The 16,657-nt window shown below is 43.2% G+C and overlaps 1 protein-coding gene across 2 annotated transcripts in view; it reads right to left on the bottom strand.

Annotated features, from left to right (window-relative positions):
* Window positions 1-16,657, bottom strand: part of HLCS (holocarboxylase synthetase) — a 124,683-nt gene that overhangs the window by 13,762 nt on the left and 94,264 nt on the right. For both annotated transcript variants that reach the window (XM_056510386.1, XM_056510448.1), the window contains exons 7-10: window positions 10,405-10,472; window positions 9,202-9,362; window positions 5,097-5,211; window positions 1,578-1,791 (exon numbers count right to left, since the gene is read on the bottom strand). In XM_056510386.1, the coding sequence (XP_056366361.1) occupies window positions 1,578-1,791; window positions 5,097-5,211; window positions 9,202-9,362; window positions 10,405-10,472 (558 nt within the window). The remainder of the gene's footprint in view (window positions 1-1,577; window positions 1,792-5,096; window positions 5,212-9,201; window positions 9,363-10,404; window positions 10,473-16,657) is intronic.

Here is a 16,657-nt window from a genome sequence, read left to right as displayed (position 1 = left end):
ATCTTTATCTTTATCTTTAGCTTTAGCTTTAGCTTTTTATCTTTATCTTTATCTTTTTATCTTTATCTTTAGCTTTCCACAGCCCATCCTCCCTCCAGGAGATATCTCCTGTTCATGGCCACTGAGTCCCAGGGCATGACTGATAAAATTCCATCATCCCATGGGAGATGCTCCAGCCAGGGGAGGAGCCAAGCCTTTCCTACCCAGATAAAAACTGACATTTGGGACACCAAGGAACCTTCTTCCCACTGGATTCCAGAGGAAAACCAGACCTTTGCACATCATCCCTGGAGCTTCAGAGGAAACTGCACCTTCTCCAGGAGCACTGCTCCAGCTGAACCACATCTGCCCCTGCAGGAGGATGCAGCCACCATTGAATGGGACTGTGCCAACACCCTGACTGACTGACGGGTGTCAGCTTGGATTCTGACTCTGGCAGGGCTGGGATTGTTCTGTGTAATACTGCATTGCTATTTTAATTTTCCTAGTAAAGAACTGTTCTTCCTAATTCCCATCTCTTTGCCTGAGAGCCCCTTAATTTCAAAATTATAATAATAATTTGGAGGGAAGAGGTTTACATTCTCCATTTCAAAGAGAAGCTTCTGCCTTTCTTAGCAGACACCTGCCCTTCAAACCAAGACAACACCCTACAGCTCAGGCCCCAAAAATTATAAACAAAAGTGAATTGGGAGGGAGCAAACTGGGGGTAAATGACTTCATTAATTGAAGCTGTAATTGGAGGATTAACCTCTGATGTGTAAATGGACCAAACTTTTAATTGTGTGAAAAACTCGTGACCATCATCCATCCTGGGTATAACCTCTGGGAGGCTCCTGACTGCCCAAGGTGGATCTGTTGAAGACCTTTAATAAATCCCCATTTTATTCCCTTAATCTTGTCTGTCCTCTGCTCTAGGGAGCCACCCCAAGGCATCAACATCACTTCAGAGAACTCATCAGAATCATCAAATGGATCATGGAATGGTTTGGGTTGGAAAGGACCTTAAAGCCCATCCCATTCCCATGGCAGGGACACCTCCCACTGTCCCAGGCTGCTCCAGCCCCAGTGTCCAGCCTGGCCTTGGGCACTCCAGGGACCAGGGGCAGCCACAGCTGCTCTGTGCTGGGGCCTCCCCACCCTCACAGGAAAGGCTTCACCCTCTAAGAGAATATTTCATTTCCCACCTCACTAATTCTTTACACAGAATGACTTTCAGCAGCATTTTCTACCTGCTTTAATTTCCTTTTGTGGAATGAATGGAGTTGGAGTTAATCCAAAAGTCAATTGTTTCTTCCCCCTGAAAGTACAGCAGCTTCACCCACCTCAAACCAAATCTTCCCAATTCCCTCTGTTTGGAGATGATACATGTAAAATATCTGGAAGAATTCTTTAACTCATGCTAGTCACTGATTTGTTATGTGCTACTTTAATTCTCCCTTAAAAATGTGCATCCTGCTTGGGAGCCTATTTTAAATTATTCACTCATATGAAAGGGAATTTTGTGGAAAAAGCCTGAATATCAGGAGTTCTTCCACCAATTCTATTAAAAGAAACTTTGAGAAGAACAAAGTTCTTACCTGTGTACCCAGTACTTGTAGTACTGGGGAAGAACTCCATTGGGCCCCTTCTCCTGAAAAATCTCTATGAGCCTCTCCAGCACAGTCACAGTCCTTGCAATGAGACAATCCACACTCAGGGGCTTCAGCTCTGTCCCCTCTTCCCTGTTAAACTTTGCAATGAGATCATTGATGCAGATGGTGGGGTTGCTGTTATTCACATTAAATCCAATGCCTGGAGAAGACAAAGAGAAGGACACAACTCTTTGTTACCAGCACAGGCAGCATTTAATTAATTCACTGTTCCATACAATTATCCCTCAGGATGGCTCCCAGAGCTGCTCTCCTTCAGTCTCTTACACCTTTGAATTTTCTTACTCTGTAATTACAATTCTCAGCTCAGATTTTGCTCCTTGCCCTCCAAAGCCTCCTCAGAATTAGAGGCAAATCCAGCACAGCCTTTCCATCCCATCAGTGAGGGTTGGGAGAGGATAAACTGCACCTTGGTTCCAAAACCATCCATGTGAGACATTCTTTTACTCCTCTTTTACTCAGAGAATAACTGATCCTACCCTAAGATGGAGTTTTATCTCCCAGTTTAAAATTCAGCTCACAGACCTTTCTGTTTACTGCAGTGAGCTGAGTGCCCTTCCCAAAAATCCAGACTTTTCACTCAGCTGATAAGCCTTGTTTGGCTTGCTCAGGAAAGCCCAGAAGATTTGATTTTAACTTTGCAAGACTCCAGTTTGCCTAATCTATCTCACCACAGCATATCCTTTAGAAGCCTCAAGTCTCTTGCTGAGATTTCTCCAGCTGGAATTCCCAAATTCTGAGTTGGCAGAATGCCTCCCTTGTTTAAATGTGGCTCTTGGGGCCTTTTCTGCAGCCTGCTGAAACAGGCTTTGAGGGATGTAAAGAAGTATATTGTATTACCTGTTTATTTTTTTCTCCTAATAATTTGGGGCTTTTTTTTCTTTCCTCAGACATTTGGGATAAACCCCCCTGTCTGTCAGTCAGGTTCGGATGTGATGCTGCTCCATCTGCAAGGAGGTGCAGATGTCTTAATTTGTAAATTTGCTATTAATAATTCATAATTTGTATGAACTTTGAGAAGAATCCCTTCAGTGAAAAGGAGTTTTTAACAAGTGAGGGAATGCAGACAAACAAGGCATGGTGATGCCAACACACCAGGCCTGTGAAAATGAGCTGAAATGGGTAACTGGAAAGAGATAAAGCAAAATGAACTGGAAAATGCAATGAGCTGTGCCAGCAAATCCCAATCAGCTGTTTGCACTCTGATACAGTCTGAGGGAAGAGAGAACTGTGGCCACTAAGGGGGTCACAGGACCTTGGGGTCCATCAGCAGCCTCAGAAAAAAAAAAAGGGGGACACAAAACCCTGGGATGAGGAGCTCAGCTAAGCCCCAACCCCTGGGAATGAGCAAAGGGGAAAAGGCAGCCAGGAGATGTGACACCACTGGGTGCTCAGGGCTCTGCAGTGCCCAGGAGAGAGGGGAGCACTCAGCAGTGGCCCTGCAGTGCTGATGTGGCTGATGGATGTTGCAGTGGTGGATCCATGAGGATCTGGACGTGCCTGAGCAGGGCAGGAGGAGGAGGAGGAGGAGGAGGAGGAGCACTCGCAGGTCACGCTCGCTGGCTGTCCCCTGCATTCCACTGGTGCTTGGCTCCTCTGCCTGCTCTGAGTCTGGCCCTCACATTAATGGGGAATATTCTCCTCAGAACTCCTCCTCCAGAAGTCCCAACACCATAAAGTTCCTCGATTTTAAATTTCAGGTTGGAAAAAAAAAAAAAGCTTTGTGGTCGTTTCTTTTTTCCAAGCTGTTTTTAAAAGTCTCAGTGTGAAGCTCACCTGCAAGGCTTGGGCAATGGAAACACAAATTTGTCTTTGATCTTATTCTCCTGAGCTTCTTCTTGGACCAGTGAAACCATAGAGATGATCTTTGATTTTCATCATTATCCTCATTTAGGGGAGATTTTTAGGAATGCCATGGAAAGAGTGAGTTCAGTGCCTGGAGGTGGCACTCAGAGCTCTGGGTGGGGACAAGGTGGGGATGGGCACAGCTGGGACTCCATGGGCTGGGAGGGCTTTTCCAGCCTCAGGGATTTGGGATTCTTCTCCAGGAAAGGATCCTGCATGACTGTGGAAAAGGGGTGATGGATCTGACACACCTTTCCTGGGGGGGAAGCTGAATCCCATCACTCCTGCTCATACAAAAACTGAAATGTCATGAGGCTCCTCTAGGACTCCCACAGCACTGGAAGGATGGAAAAGATCCTTGGATTCATATGGAGCAAGGAAGTTTCAATTTAAAAAGCTCCCAGGTGAAAACAGACTGATGAAAAGGGACATTTATCTATTCCTCAGACTATTAGATGGATATCAGAGAGAATGGATACAGAAAGTCTCCATTTGAACTGGAATATTTGGATGTTTAGGGTAAGAATCAAAAGGTCCAAATATCCACAAATATGTGAAATGCTTAAGAGATACTTGACAGAATGAACTATTTTTGGATGTATTTCTGCTTTCCTTGTGTTAACCAGGCTGTAGGAAAACATGGAAGCTGTAAATGGCTGATGGGGCACAAAGAGATTTCTTAAGTTTTGGTGCAATTTCCATTCTGTTCATGTCAATTATTTACAAAATGAAGGTTTAAAATTGAACAGAAATTGTCATGTCTGGGCATGTTTCAAAGAAGGAGGTGATTCTTCAACTCTTTTCTTGTTTGCACCTCTAAAATCACAGAACTTTGACAAAAACATCATGACCACTCCATCTGTGCAGGACACTTTACTTGTGCTACATTCAAATATCAAATATCATCTTTTTCTTTACCCTTTTAGACTTGCTAAGGAATGCTCTTTCAATTTTTTAGACACAGCAGAGACAATGACTTTTGGAACCAGAATCTGGCAGGTTTCTAAGCAGATCTGGGATGCTGCTGATTAAGGAAAAAAATTCCTTATCAAACAGCAGGATGATTATCGGACTAGAGATGATAAAAACATCTCAATAATTAAAAAATTAAAACATTTCTCTGTGTACATAGCTCTTCTTCTGATTTAAAAGGCATGTTCTTCATTTAACTATTTGTCATGTTACAAAAAACACAGAAATTGGAAAAAAAAAGGATGGAGTTTTCAGTATATTCCCCTGGTTTTGCAATAAATCAAAGAGGACAATTCCCCTCTCCTATGCAATGCTCTTCCTTTGAACTCTACTGCACCAATCCAGATGCTTGCATTTATGTTTTACTTGTCAAGCATATGGAATTATTAAGAAGAATGAAAACATTTACTTTTTGTGCTTCCTCTGGATTTAACATTGTGCTTTATTTCCTTATGCCTGCTGTCATTATTTATTCTTGTCGTTGCCATTTTTACTGATACAGACACTGATAACAAAATCCTCCAGAAAAAAAAAAAAAAAAAAAAAAAAAAAAAAAAAAAAAAAAAAAAAAAAAAAAAAAAAAAAAAAAAAAAAAGAGCAGCACAGAAAAGCTTCAAAATAGACATTTACCAATGAGAATATGAAATGTTGTTTCAATGAGTGTTGAGTTTACCAGAACTCCACCCAGCTTCATCAGGTCACTGTAGTAAATGTCATTTGGCCACTTAACTCGCAGCTCAATGTCCTGAAGAAACAAAACAGAAATTTAGAGACATTTATGGCTCATTCATCACTCCAGAGTCTGTACAGAATCATGGAATGGTTTGGCTTGGAAGGGACCTCAAAGCTCATCCTGTGGGCAGGGACACCTTCCACTATTCCAGGTTTCTGCAAGCCCCAATGTCCAACCTGGAACTGAACATCCCAGGGATCCAGGGGCAGCCACAGCAAATCTGGGAATTCCATCCCAGCCCCTCCCAGGGAACAATTCCTAATTCCCAACATCCCATCAAACCCTACTCTGAAGCCATTCCCTGTGTCTGTCCCTCCATTCCCTGTGTCCTGTCCCTCCATTCCCTGTGTTCTGTCCCTCCATTCCCTGTGTCTGTCCCTCCATTCCCTGTGTCTGTCCCTCCATTCCCTGTGTCTGTCCCTCCATTCCCTGTGTCCTGTCCCTCCATTCCCTGTGTCCTGTCCCTCCAGCCCTTGGCAATTGTCTCTCTCCATGTTTCCTGCAGCTCCTTCAGGCCCTGCAAGGCCACCCTGAGCTCAGCCCAAAGCTTCTCCTGTGCAGGTGAACAATCCCAGCTGTGCCAGCCTTTCCTCCCAGCAGAGCTGCTCCATCCCTCTGCTCATCCTGCTGCTCCTCTGGGCTCTGCAGCAGCTCCAGCTCCTCCCTGGGCTGGGATCCAGAGCTGGATGCAGGATCCAGGTGAGCTCTCACCTGAGCAGAGCAGAGGAGAATTTTCTTTCTCTTTGCCACACTCAATGTGCTGCTGCCAACTGCTCCTCACAATGAGAATTTACTGAAGTGCTCCATGAACGCTCCAGAAAAATGTAACCCTGCCTGAGGAACCTTGCAGGAACCAGCCAAGGAGAGAATGACATCCTGAATTTTGGAAATTCAGCAGACAGGAGAAGCCCCATTTCCCAAGCACATCAATAGTTCAGGAATGTCCTGAAGCTGGAAACACAACCTGAGCTGTGACAACATCCCAGCCCCATGGAGCAGCTTCTGCTGCAACCACAGGGCTCAGCTCAACTTTGAACTGGCTACTTGAAAAAAAGGAAAGCAAATGTGCTTCCTGCAGCTTGAAACACTGCCCATGGCTGCTGCATCCCCGGGGGCAAATTATGGGAGGTGCTCCAGGCCTGAAGAGTCACATTCCCTCCTGCAGAAGGGGATGAAATCCCTTTACAGGATGTGTGAAAGCTGCACCTGGCTCTGTCTCCCCTTTCCTGACAGATTTAAAGGCCAGGGAGGAGTCCATGACACATCCACTGACAGGAAATACTACCTGATTTTGCTATCAAAGCATTCTGAGGGAAAGTTTCACCAACTCATATTCATGATGGAAAAGAACTTGGCTCCTTGCACTGGGGAAAGGTTTGTAGAGGCTCTGGAGACATGGGAGGTGTGGCACAGTGAAATGGTGTTCTCAGGGATAAAAGGGCTTCCAAAGGGGACACACACACCTGCAGGACAGCAGACAGCAGCTCTGTGACAAGTGACAACAAGCAGCAAGAACAACTCAGGCAGGTGGGAGTGCTCCTGACCTTGGCACAGAGTGGATTCACCAGGTCCCACAGAAAATGTCACAAAACACGCTGGGAATGGAGCATGTTCCTGTCTTCCCTCACTAGAGAGAGACTCTGCTGTTCCCAGAATGGGAGAGCAAAGCATCCCATGATTTAAAGCCCATTTGCATCCTCAGCATTAACATCAGACAAGGGAAATTCCAGCTGAGCCCTCATATCTGCTCTGGGAGGACCCACAACAAAGCAGAGTCAATAACTGTGGCCATTCTAAAAACAGTGACTGGATGATAAACTGAGACCTTTGGGACCAGCCCAGAGGAGCATCAGGATGAGCAGAGGGATGGAGCAGCTCTGCTGGGAGGAAAGGCTGGCACAGCTGGGATTGTTCACCTGCACAGGAGAAGCTTTGGGGTGGCCTTGGAGCCCCTTCCAGTGTCCAAAGGGGGTTTGAAAAAGGAGGAAGAGGGACTTTTTATATGGACAGAGAGTGACAGGACACATGGAATGGAGGGACAGGACACAGGGAATGGCTCCCACTGCCAGAGGGCAGGGCTGGGTGGGATTTTGGGAATTAGGAATTGTTCCCTGGGAGGGTGGGCAGGCCCTGGCACAGGGTGCCCATGATGCCTGGAAAGGCTGAGCTGGAACAGAGACTGGACAGAGCAAAAGGATAAAATAGGAATTTATTGAAAGGATTCACCTTGGCTGGGGCTGCACCCAAATCAAACCCAATGTGGATCCTGGTCATGAGTTTTACACTTTTATCAGTTTTGGTTCACCCACACATTGGGCTCAGTTACCCACCCACAGCCCCAGGCTATGAAGTCTCAGCCCCTGGTTTGCCCCTTTTCCCTCACTGCTGTTTCTGCTTTTTGGGTGTCCTTGGTTCTCCAAAGGGATTGTTCTGTCCAACCACCCTGAGAACAGAACTCACTCACACCTAACATGGAGTTTCAGAGTCACTGAAGCAGCAGAGATTCTGAAAAATAGCAAAGCTGAACCCCAAGGAACCACCCAGAGCAGCTGTGGCTGCCCCTGGATCCCTGGAATGTTCAGTTCCAGGTTGGACTCTGGGGCTGGAGCAGCCTGGGACAGTGGGAGGTGTCCCCATGGCTGGGATGGGATTGATCTTTCAGATCCCTTCCAGCCCAAACCACTCCACAATTCCATGACTCTGGAATATCCCATTGTTCCTGCCTGCTGCAGCTGCCATGCACATAGAGAAAAGCCTTGCAGCACTTGAGTCTAAAGGGGAAATTCAAGGACTGAGTTTTTGATAAATTTCTGAATTTTCTTGCTGTAACATATTTGAGTGTAGACCCTTAACTCTGCTTTTCCCCCCTGCCAAGGGCTGATGTCCCCTCAGGTTCAGCAGATCTGTCCTGGTCACAAAAAGCTCTTTAGAGTCCAAATGCTCAGCACAGTACACACATTATTGATCCACATTTTTTACATCTACATTTGGGGTACCTCAGTCACCTTTTTCATCTTGAATGGAATAAAATTAAAAAATGCCACAGTAATCAGGGCAGGCACACAGAAGCAAAACCACCTCCATTCATAAATCAGCTCCTTCCCCAGCCATCCCCAGATTTCATAAAACTAACTCTTGTCCCTTCGTTTTTAAGTGGTCAAATTATCCACTCCAGCCAAATATTTTATATTGCAAATTTTAGCCTGAAGCATTTTGTTTTTCCAGTCAGGTTATGAAGCACTGAATTTAGAAGGTTTTAATAGAAAGGCTGACAGACCCTAAACTCCAGCAAAGCTACTGGGTGCCACTATAATAAAGTTCATGTGTAAATGTGTATAAGTCATTGATTTTCTGTAATATAGGAAACATATGCTTCAGTTAACTACTTCTGTAAAATACCAAAGTTTTATAGTTAGCAAATATTAGGAAATGGTAACATTAAAAAGGAGATATATGAGGTGATAAAGAAGACTGGTTCTTCATTTTAATACTGATGACAGGACACTTGATTCCCTCTCGAGAGCAATTCTCCTCAGTTCTTGCTTTAGAAATCAGTTTTCAACCTTAAACAAGGGTTGGAAAAATCCTTTAAAAGGGATAAAGTGACCACTGAAACAGCACCAACAAAAAAAGCAGAGAAGGATTTGTCAGTTTTATTCATTTTTCCCTCCTCCTTATTCTCCTTTAAAATCAAAACAAATCAACTCCATTGTCAGGCAAACAAAATTGACTTTTTCTTTACTGCTGAGGATTGAGGCTTAAGTTTCATAAGATTAAGAGTGAAATGAGTGTAGTGCATTTGGTCAGCTCAGTAAAAGAATATTCATCCTCTGGATATTGGATTTCTTCAAACATATCAATAATCAAGGTGAAGTTTAGGTTCTTCTTAGAGATGAAGAACTGAGTTATGCATTCAGCAATTCTACACAGAAAAGACACAGCTAAAATCTGAATTCAAAGGAAATGGAAGCAGGAATTTTGGGATGAATTAGAAGGACATACCTCATATCCTGGTATGGATCTGACTGCCTCCACCACTGCCAGGGACACCAGGTGCTGGATAAAAGGAATTCTCTGGCCTAGGTTGGAATGTAGAGGGATGGAGATGTGCAGAGTGCACAGGGCACAGCCCAGGGGACTGAGCCAGACATTCCCACCACGACCTGGGCAGGGAGAGGAAAAAGGGTAACCTCAACTCAAGAAAAGACTGTTTATAAAAAGATCAATTTGTGAATGTAGATAACAACTCAAGGGAAAGATTCAGTTATCCATCCAAGAATGTACCAGAAGTCCTTTAATGGAGTTTCCAAATTAATTTTGAAAGAAAAAAGATTAAAGAGCAAAGCTTTTTCTTAAAAAAAACCAGAATTTGTTTAATATTCCCATCCCTGTAAGTGTTCAAGGGCAGGCTGGATGGGGCTCTGAGCCTGGCTGTGTGGAGGGTGTGGAACAAGATGATCTTTAAGGTCCCTTCCAACTCAGGCCATTCTATAATTCTGTTCTGAGGATCTCAAGTACAAGCTGCTGCTCAATTCCCCAGCATGTCCTAAATCCTCTGCCTGCAGGATTTTCCTCTGCTAAAGACACATTTCAAAAGATCTTGCTTTGTGGAGAGGCATTTGTGAAGATGCTCTGTGTGCACCCAGAAATGCATCCAAATTGAACCATCCCACACCAAAAACCAGGAATCATCTTTTCATGGATTTGTGCTCTGAAAAACTTCTTGGGCCACACACTCTGCTCTTCCAGCAGAATAAATGTGGCTTCTAAAGAAGTGCCAGCATTTTTCTGGGCAAGAAACACGACTTGCTTACACTGATCTGCTCAGGCAGGTCCTGCAGACTCAATCTCAGAGCAAGTCAAGCCCCAGCCTTGTTCCAGTTAAGCCAGTCTCAGTTTTCACTTGGAGCTCTGACTTGTGTTACACTGAGTGCAGTGATGGCAGTTTTCCTGACTGGTGAAACTTTTTTTTGGCAGGAACCACTAAATCATTTCTGCAAAAGCCACCAAACATCCTGAAAATGTTTACTTTGGTCTCTTATTAACTTTTGGGTTTTCAGTTTGGATCCACAGTTTGAGCAGGAGGAGAAGAGGACAGGCTTATTCTATGGATTACAGTATCAAAAATGCTCAAAATGCATCTTAAAATGTCTTATTTTGTGCATTCAATACACATTTATTAGTAAAAGAAGGAAATTTACTCACCTTTCCCTTGTGTTTGTCGAGCAGCCACTGCTATTAAACCCATCTCCTCAGGCAACTCCAACATTAACCTGCCAATTAGGGGAAAAACCAAAAACCCCACATGCTTATCAGCTGCAACACTAAGCTACATTCATGAAAATCAAGGCTTAAATATCAGGTAATATTTTATGTTAACGTTGCACCACCATTTTTTTCAGTTCACATTCAGTCCTGATTCGAACCCATCAGAATATTAAAAAAATAATTGGCTGAAAAACGATAATGTAAAAGATTATTGTATCTGTTGGGCTGGGATAAGTCAGAGCCATAGTTCATTTAAGTTCTGATAACACAGGTTTTGTATTTCTTCACTTTTTCCTCATTTTTTTGGTGTCCCTATCTTCAGCAAGTGACAACCAGCAATTCTAAACATTTGTTTCTACTTACAGCGAATTTTTGTTCATACTACAAAATATAAGGGCAGCAGTTTCTGATTATTTAGAAAACCAATATGGTGGCAATAAAGCAGTTTAAAAGATACACTATCCCCTGAGAACTAATTATGATTTAACTACAGTAAATAAATCTACACCTTCTGAGAGCTCTAGAGAACACTGGCTTATTTTAGGTTTGTGTTCTGCTTTTAAAATAGTTTCACTTAAAAGAATACTAACTTTCCTCTGGGGATAAGTAGAAAGTGCACTTTAACACCACCAAATGAGTCAATGCTACACTTAAAAAAAAAAAAAAAAAAAAAAAAAAAAAAAAAGAAAAGAAAAGAAAAAAAAAACCCTACTGTGAGAACTTTGTTCAAGCCACTTTTAAACAGATCTGAACTGTACCATGACCCTCCTCCATTTCACCTTTTCAGGAAGAGTTATTTAAGAGATAAAACATATTCACGACGTTGCCTGGGAGGTAAACCCAAAAAGTGATGTCCAGCCCACAAATCTGCTTCTCCCACAGGCACAAACAGGATGTTGTTCACTCCTATAAAAGCAATCTTGTCTGGGGGGTGAGAGCAGCCCACATCAGAGAAAAAAGTGTCATTCACAATGATTTGCCCAGAATTTCAGGTGGGCTTGGGAGCTGTTTCAAACTCCCAAATTGAGGAAGTGACTGAGCAGCATGTACAGTGTCCCACAGACATGATCTTTGTGCTGCTGACAAGATGAGGAAACATTCATTGCTCCAGCTCCACATATTCAAAATGCAAGAAACAGATTGCAGAGGATCTTTCAAATTCCTAACTTGATTTAGGCTGGATGTTAGGAAAAGGTTTGTTATGGAAAGTGGTAAATTGGAATTATCTGCCTGGGGAGGTGGTGGAGTCACCATCCCTGGATGTGTAAAAAAAGTCTGGATGTGGCACTTGGTGCCATGGTCTAGTTGAGGTGTCAGGGCATGGGCTGGACTTGATCTCAAAGGTTTCTTCCAACCTTGTGATTTTGTGATTCTGAGATTCTGTAATTTTGAGATTCTGTGATTCTGAGATTCTGAGATACTGTGATTCTGTGATTCTGTAATTCTGAGATTCTGAGATTCTGTAATTCTATGACACTGGAATTCTGTGATTCTATTTTCATGAGGTTATTGGAAAGCCCAAGCAAAGCCTGGATCACAAATGCTTTTGCTAATTACAAATCACAGAGTCCTGGGATGGTTTGGGTTGGGAAGGACCTTCCAGATCATCCATTTCCAGGGACACACAAACCAGCAGGAGCTGCACCAGGCTCCTCAATGCTTCCCCACATTATTCCCCAGTCATGGAGATGTCATCAAAGGCACAGCCAGAAATTCTCTGCTATGGAGCCCACCTTGATAACTGTTCCTCTGGACACTGAGGATCACATGCTGACACCAGCCCCACCCATCTACCACCTTTAGCAGTAAATTTGACCTCTTGACACTAAATCCCAGAATTCTCAAGGTGGGCAGAGCCCCTCAGGATCCCCCAGTGCCACCCCAGTGCCACCAGCATCACCCCAAGCCTGTCCCCAAGGGCCACATCCAGCCTGTCCTGAGCACTCCCCCAGACAGTGACTGCAAACCTCCCTGGGCAGCTCATCCCAATCCTGACCACTCTGCCAGGGACATTTTCTTTCCCAATCTCCACCCTGAGCCTGCCCTGGTGCCATTTGAGGCCATTTCCTCTCCTCCTTTCCCTGCCCCTCCTGTCAGGGAGTTGTGCAGAGCCACAAGGTCCCCCCTGAGCCTCCTTTTCTCCAGCCTGAGCCCCTTTCCCAGTCCAGCTGCTCCTCCCAGGATTTTTTTTCCAGTCCCTTCCCTTCCCTGGACACACTCCAGCCCCTCATGGGGAAAATCCCCCAAAGCTCAGGAGGTTTCATCCCTGTTTTCTGGGAGCAGCCTGACTACACCACCAAGTCCATGCTTCTGCAACATCAAAATCTAATTTAAACTTGGACACAGAGTTAGGAAGAGATTACAGGCTTTGTTGTCTGTTGCTTCCCATTCACATATCTGTTTCTAAATAACCAAAAAAAAAAAAAAAAAAAAAAAAATCATGTGCTGCCATGAGGGGAGGAAAATAAACAGAACAGGAAAAAAAAAAACTAATTAGGAATGCAAAACACAGGCTGCTACACCAAAGAGATGCAATTAGGAGAAGAGATGATGCAGCTCTTGGAGACTTGGCAGCAGGTAACAAGTTATTACATGGAGAGACTGAGCTTGGACTTTTGAGGGTCACAAAGAAATTCTTGAAAGGACACAACGTGGGCAAGTTGTTAATTCCCAGACTGATACAGCAAGAGACACAGATTGATTTTACAGCTTCCTGAGGCTGTGCTGGAATTAACATGAAGCCAATGATAATAAAAATCTCCCCACACCCCCTGCCTGCCTTCCCCCAGCTTCAGAGCTCTGTACATGGTGGGTGCTTGTTAGTTTGGTGGGTTTTTGTTTCTTTTCTGGGAGCAACAACTTGGATTTTCCTTCCCAGAAAGATTAACTGTACGTGCACTTTTTTACATATTGACTTCCCTTCTTTTCTTTCAACTTAATCACTTGCAGACTTAATTTCGTTTTTCTGCAGAGTGCCTTAATCACAGTGCTCACCACATTTCCCCCCCTGAAATGTTTTCCTCCAAGAATTCCCCATTCTTCTTTTTTTTTTTTTTTTTTTTTTTTTTTTTTTTTTTTGTGCTCTTTAACCATCTTGCTCTGTGTATTAATTCCAAAGACCACAATGAGATACAAGATCATGGAAACATGAAAGGTCTGAAGATAAATTTACCCATCAGGAAGAATATCAGATGGCATCTATATGATCACAGAAGATGACACTGGAATTTTATGTAAATTTTTCTCCTTTTTTGAACATTTTTGTGGTATTTTGCAAAATGTGAGCAAGGCACTTTTGGCATTGAAGAATATGAAAACAGCTGAAATAGTAAGAGAGAGATTCTAGCACAATTTTTTATACAAACACCCTCCTTCCACCCTGCAGTGCACACTAAGAGTGCTGTCAAGAGCAATAAACAATATTTAATTATTTTACAGAAATTCCAAGTGCAAGGAGGACTCTGGCCTGCCAACACAACCACTTTTCATCCTACATGAACATAAAATGGGAACTGAAACCCCCAAAACTATGTTTGAATAATGTTAACAACTATAAATTTCATTGATGTTGTGGGTTTAAGGTTGAAACTCTCATTAAAGCATCCTGCTGTGTTCCAGTATTGCAGAGGCATTACCACAGCCAGCAGTGCATTCCAGATGTTCAAATACCTGGGCACAAGAGTTATGGCCAGATTTGTCCCTTCCCTTCAAGTTCCCTGCCTGAAAATCTCACTCTCAAATAGGTTGTATAGAGAGGATTGTAAAGGCAACACAAACACACAAAAAAACCCCAAAAAACCAAAACAACAACAAACCCCCCCACCCAAAAAAAAAACAAAAAAAAAAACCAAACCAAGACACAAAAATCAAACTCTTTCAATTTTAGTAAAATCAAAGAATTCCAAAATTATTTAGGTTGGTGGGTCACAGTTAGAAGAGAAGACACCATGAATGAGAGTAGGTTTGGATTAGGAATTGGGAAAAAAAAATCCTTCCCAATGATGAGGATGAGGAAAGAATTCTGCAAAGAATTCCCAGAGCAGCTGTGGCTGCCCCTGGATCCCTGGAAGTGCCCAAGGCCAGGTTGGAGCACCCTGGGACAGTGGAAGGTGGAACTGGACAATCTTTGATGACCATCCCATGATTCTATCAAATATAAAATAAATGTTCATTGTTTTTGATCCCAAAGCAGCAGTTTCTGGATGCAAAAGCCACCAAATCAGGAAATGTGGGAAAGTCTTGAGGATGGTGTCGTGGTTTTGGTTTGTTAATTTGAAATTTTTCTGCTGTGAGATAGGATTAGGAGGAAGGCAAAACAGCTTTAAATGGTATAAAGAAAAACTTTATTACTAGAAACTAGAAGAAAAAAAAACTCAGAATAAAACTTTAGACTGCTTTTCCTCCCTCCCTACACTTCTGTTACACTGAAAACAACTCAAAAATAAAACAACTAAAATAATCTTTCACTAATTTACTTGGGAGTGGAGACTTTTTCTTCAGTCTATGGAGATTTCTCTACAAGAAGCACTTTTGTGGTGGCCTTGATGTTATAGTGATTGGGTGTTTGGGTGAATGGAATTCTGATTACTTTATAAAAATGGGATCTTATGGGTGACATCTCTGAAAGGCAAAGCAGCTCAAAAGATCTGGTCTTTACAAACCCCCCCTCCCAAAATAACCCTGCCACAATCCTGAGGGAAATAAGGACATGAACAGAGTCTGCTTCAGCTAAAAAGTGAATCCAAGAGTGTAAAAGAATGTGCCAAAAAGATGGAAGCAAGGAGGAATACTCCAAAGGATGAATGCAGAAATGGAAAGCTCAATTTCAGTAGAGATTGGGAAGAAAAATGACAATAAGAATTTCTACTGGAATATGATTAAAAATAATTAAAAAAAAAGGAAAATGTGGGTTCTTAGCTGTCTGAGGTTAAAACAGAGTGGATACACCTCAGGCTGAGCTACTCAAGGAATTATTCACCAATAAAGTCTTCCAGGACTTTACACAGAGTTCAGTAGAAAAGAATTAATCTCATAAATCTCCTGAGAACTCTTGGCTCAATCAGTGAGAGCAGATGGGAAGGATCTGGGAGTGCTGAGGGCACATCCAGGTCTCCCATCCTCGTGGTCAAGGACATCCCAGATGAAGAGGGAAAACATCTCCAGGCATCCCTGCACCCAAGTCAAGCCATGGAGCAGAAAGTGTCTGGATTCTGGGACTGAAAACTGGGTTTGTCCTCCAGCTGTGGGCTGGGTACAACTGCACATCCTCAGGGCTGTGTCCAAACTTGTCCTATTTATTACCTTAATATCTTTAATTATCTTTATCCTGTTTATTGTCTCTTTAATAAGAGCTGAAGGGAAGGAGGGAGCACAGGAGGCACAGGCACACACACCCTGCAGTTTGTGAGGAAGGCAGAAATGTGGGGATAACAGAACACTGGGAAAGGATGTGGAGTTTTCCCAGATGTGACTGGAAAAAGCCTTGAATAAACTGGTTGAATTCACTGTTGACCCTGCTTAAAAGAAGGAGGTTGGACTGGAGACCTCCAGGGATTCTGAGGGATTCCTCACTGCAGAAAATGTACAGAAAATTGGCATCCCTGGTGCTCCAGCAGACATGTAGGTTTGGTTGAAATCAGTCAGAAATCAGCCATTATAACTATATATGTTATATAAAACTATAAAATCAGAGATTTAGCACCAGTGCTGTTCACTGGAATCCCATCTCCCAGGCAGGATCCTAAAGCCATTTGCACACTCTCTTACAAGCCTAAATATTTACATTTCTCCATCTTCCACTTTCCACGAGGAAAATTTTATTCCATGAGGCATTTTATACACAACCAGGTGCTCCCAGAAGATTGACCCCCCCAGGTGAGACAAGGAGAACCCCTCAGCTGTTAATCCAGCTCAGGCTGATTGAAATGACAGAAATATCACTTAAAACTCTGCCTAAATCCAGCAAGAAAAAAAACATTTACCAGAATACTCCGTGACATGAATGCACTCTTCTGTTCTAATGCAAAAATTCATCCCTCCTTTCACTTTCTAGTGGGTTTGCCCACAGCAAAGTTAGCACAGAAAGGGCCATTTAGTGTCAAATTCTCCTTGAACTCCTTGGATACACCAAAATCCTGCACCAGTGAGAAAAAGCATTAAAGGGATTACAATATCCCAGCCATGGGGAAAG

The sequence above is a fragment of the Oenanthe melanoleuca genome, chromosome 1, assembly GCF_029582105.1.
Source record: "Oenanthe melanoleuca isolate GR-GAL-2019-014 chromosome 1, OMel1.0, whole genome shotgun sequence".
NCBI lineage: Eukaryota > Metazoa > Chordata > Aves > Passeriformes > Muscicapidae > Oenanthe > Oenanthe melanoleuca.
This window is presented reverse-complemented; position numbering and strand designations above follow the sequence as displayed.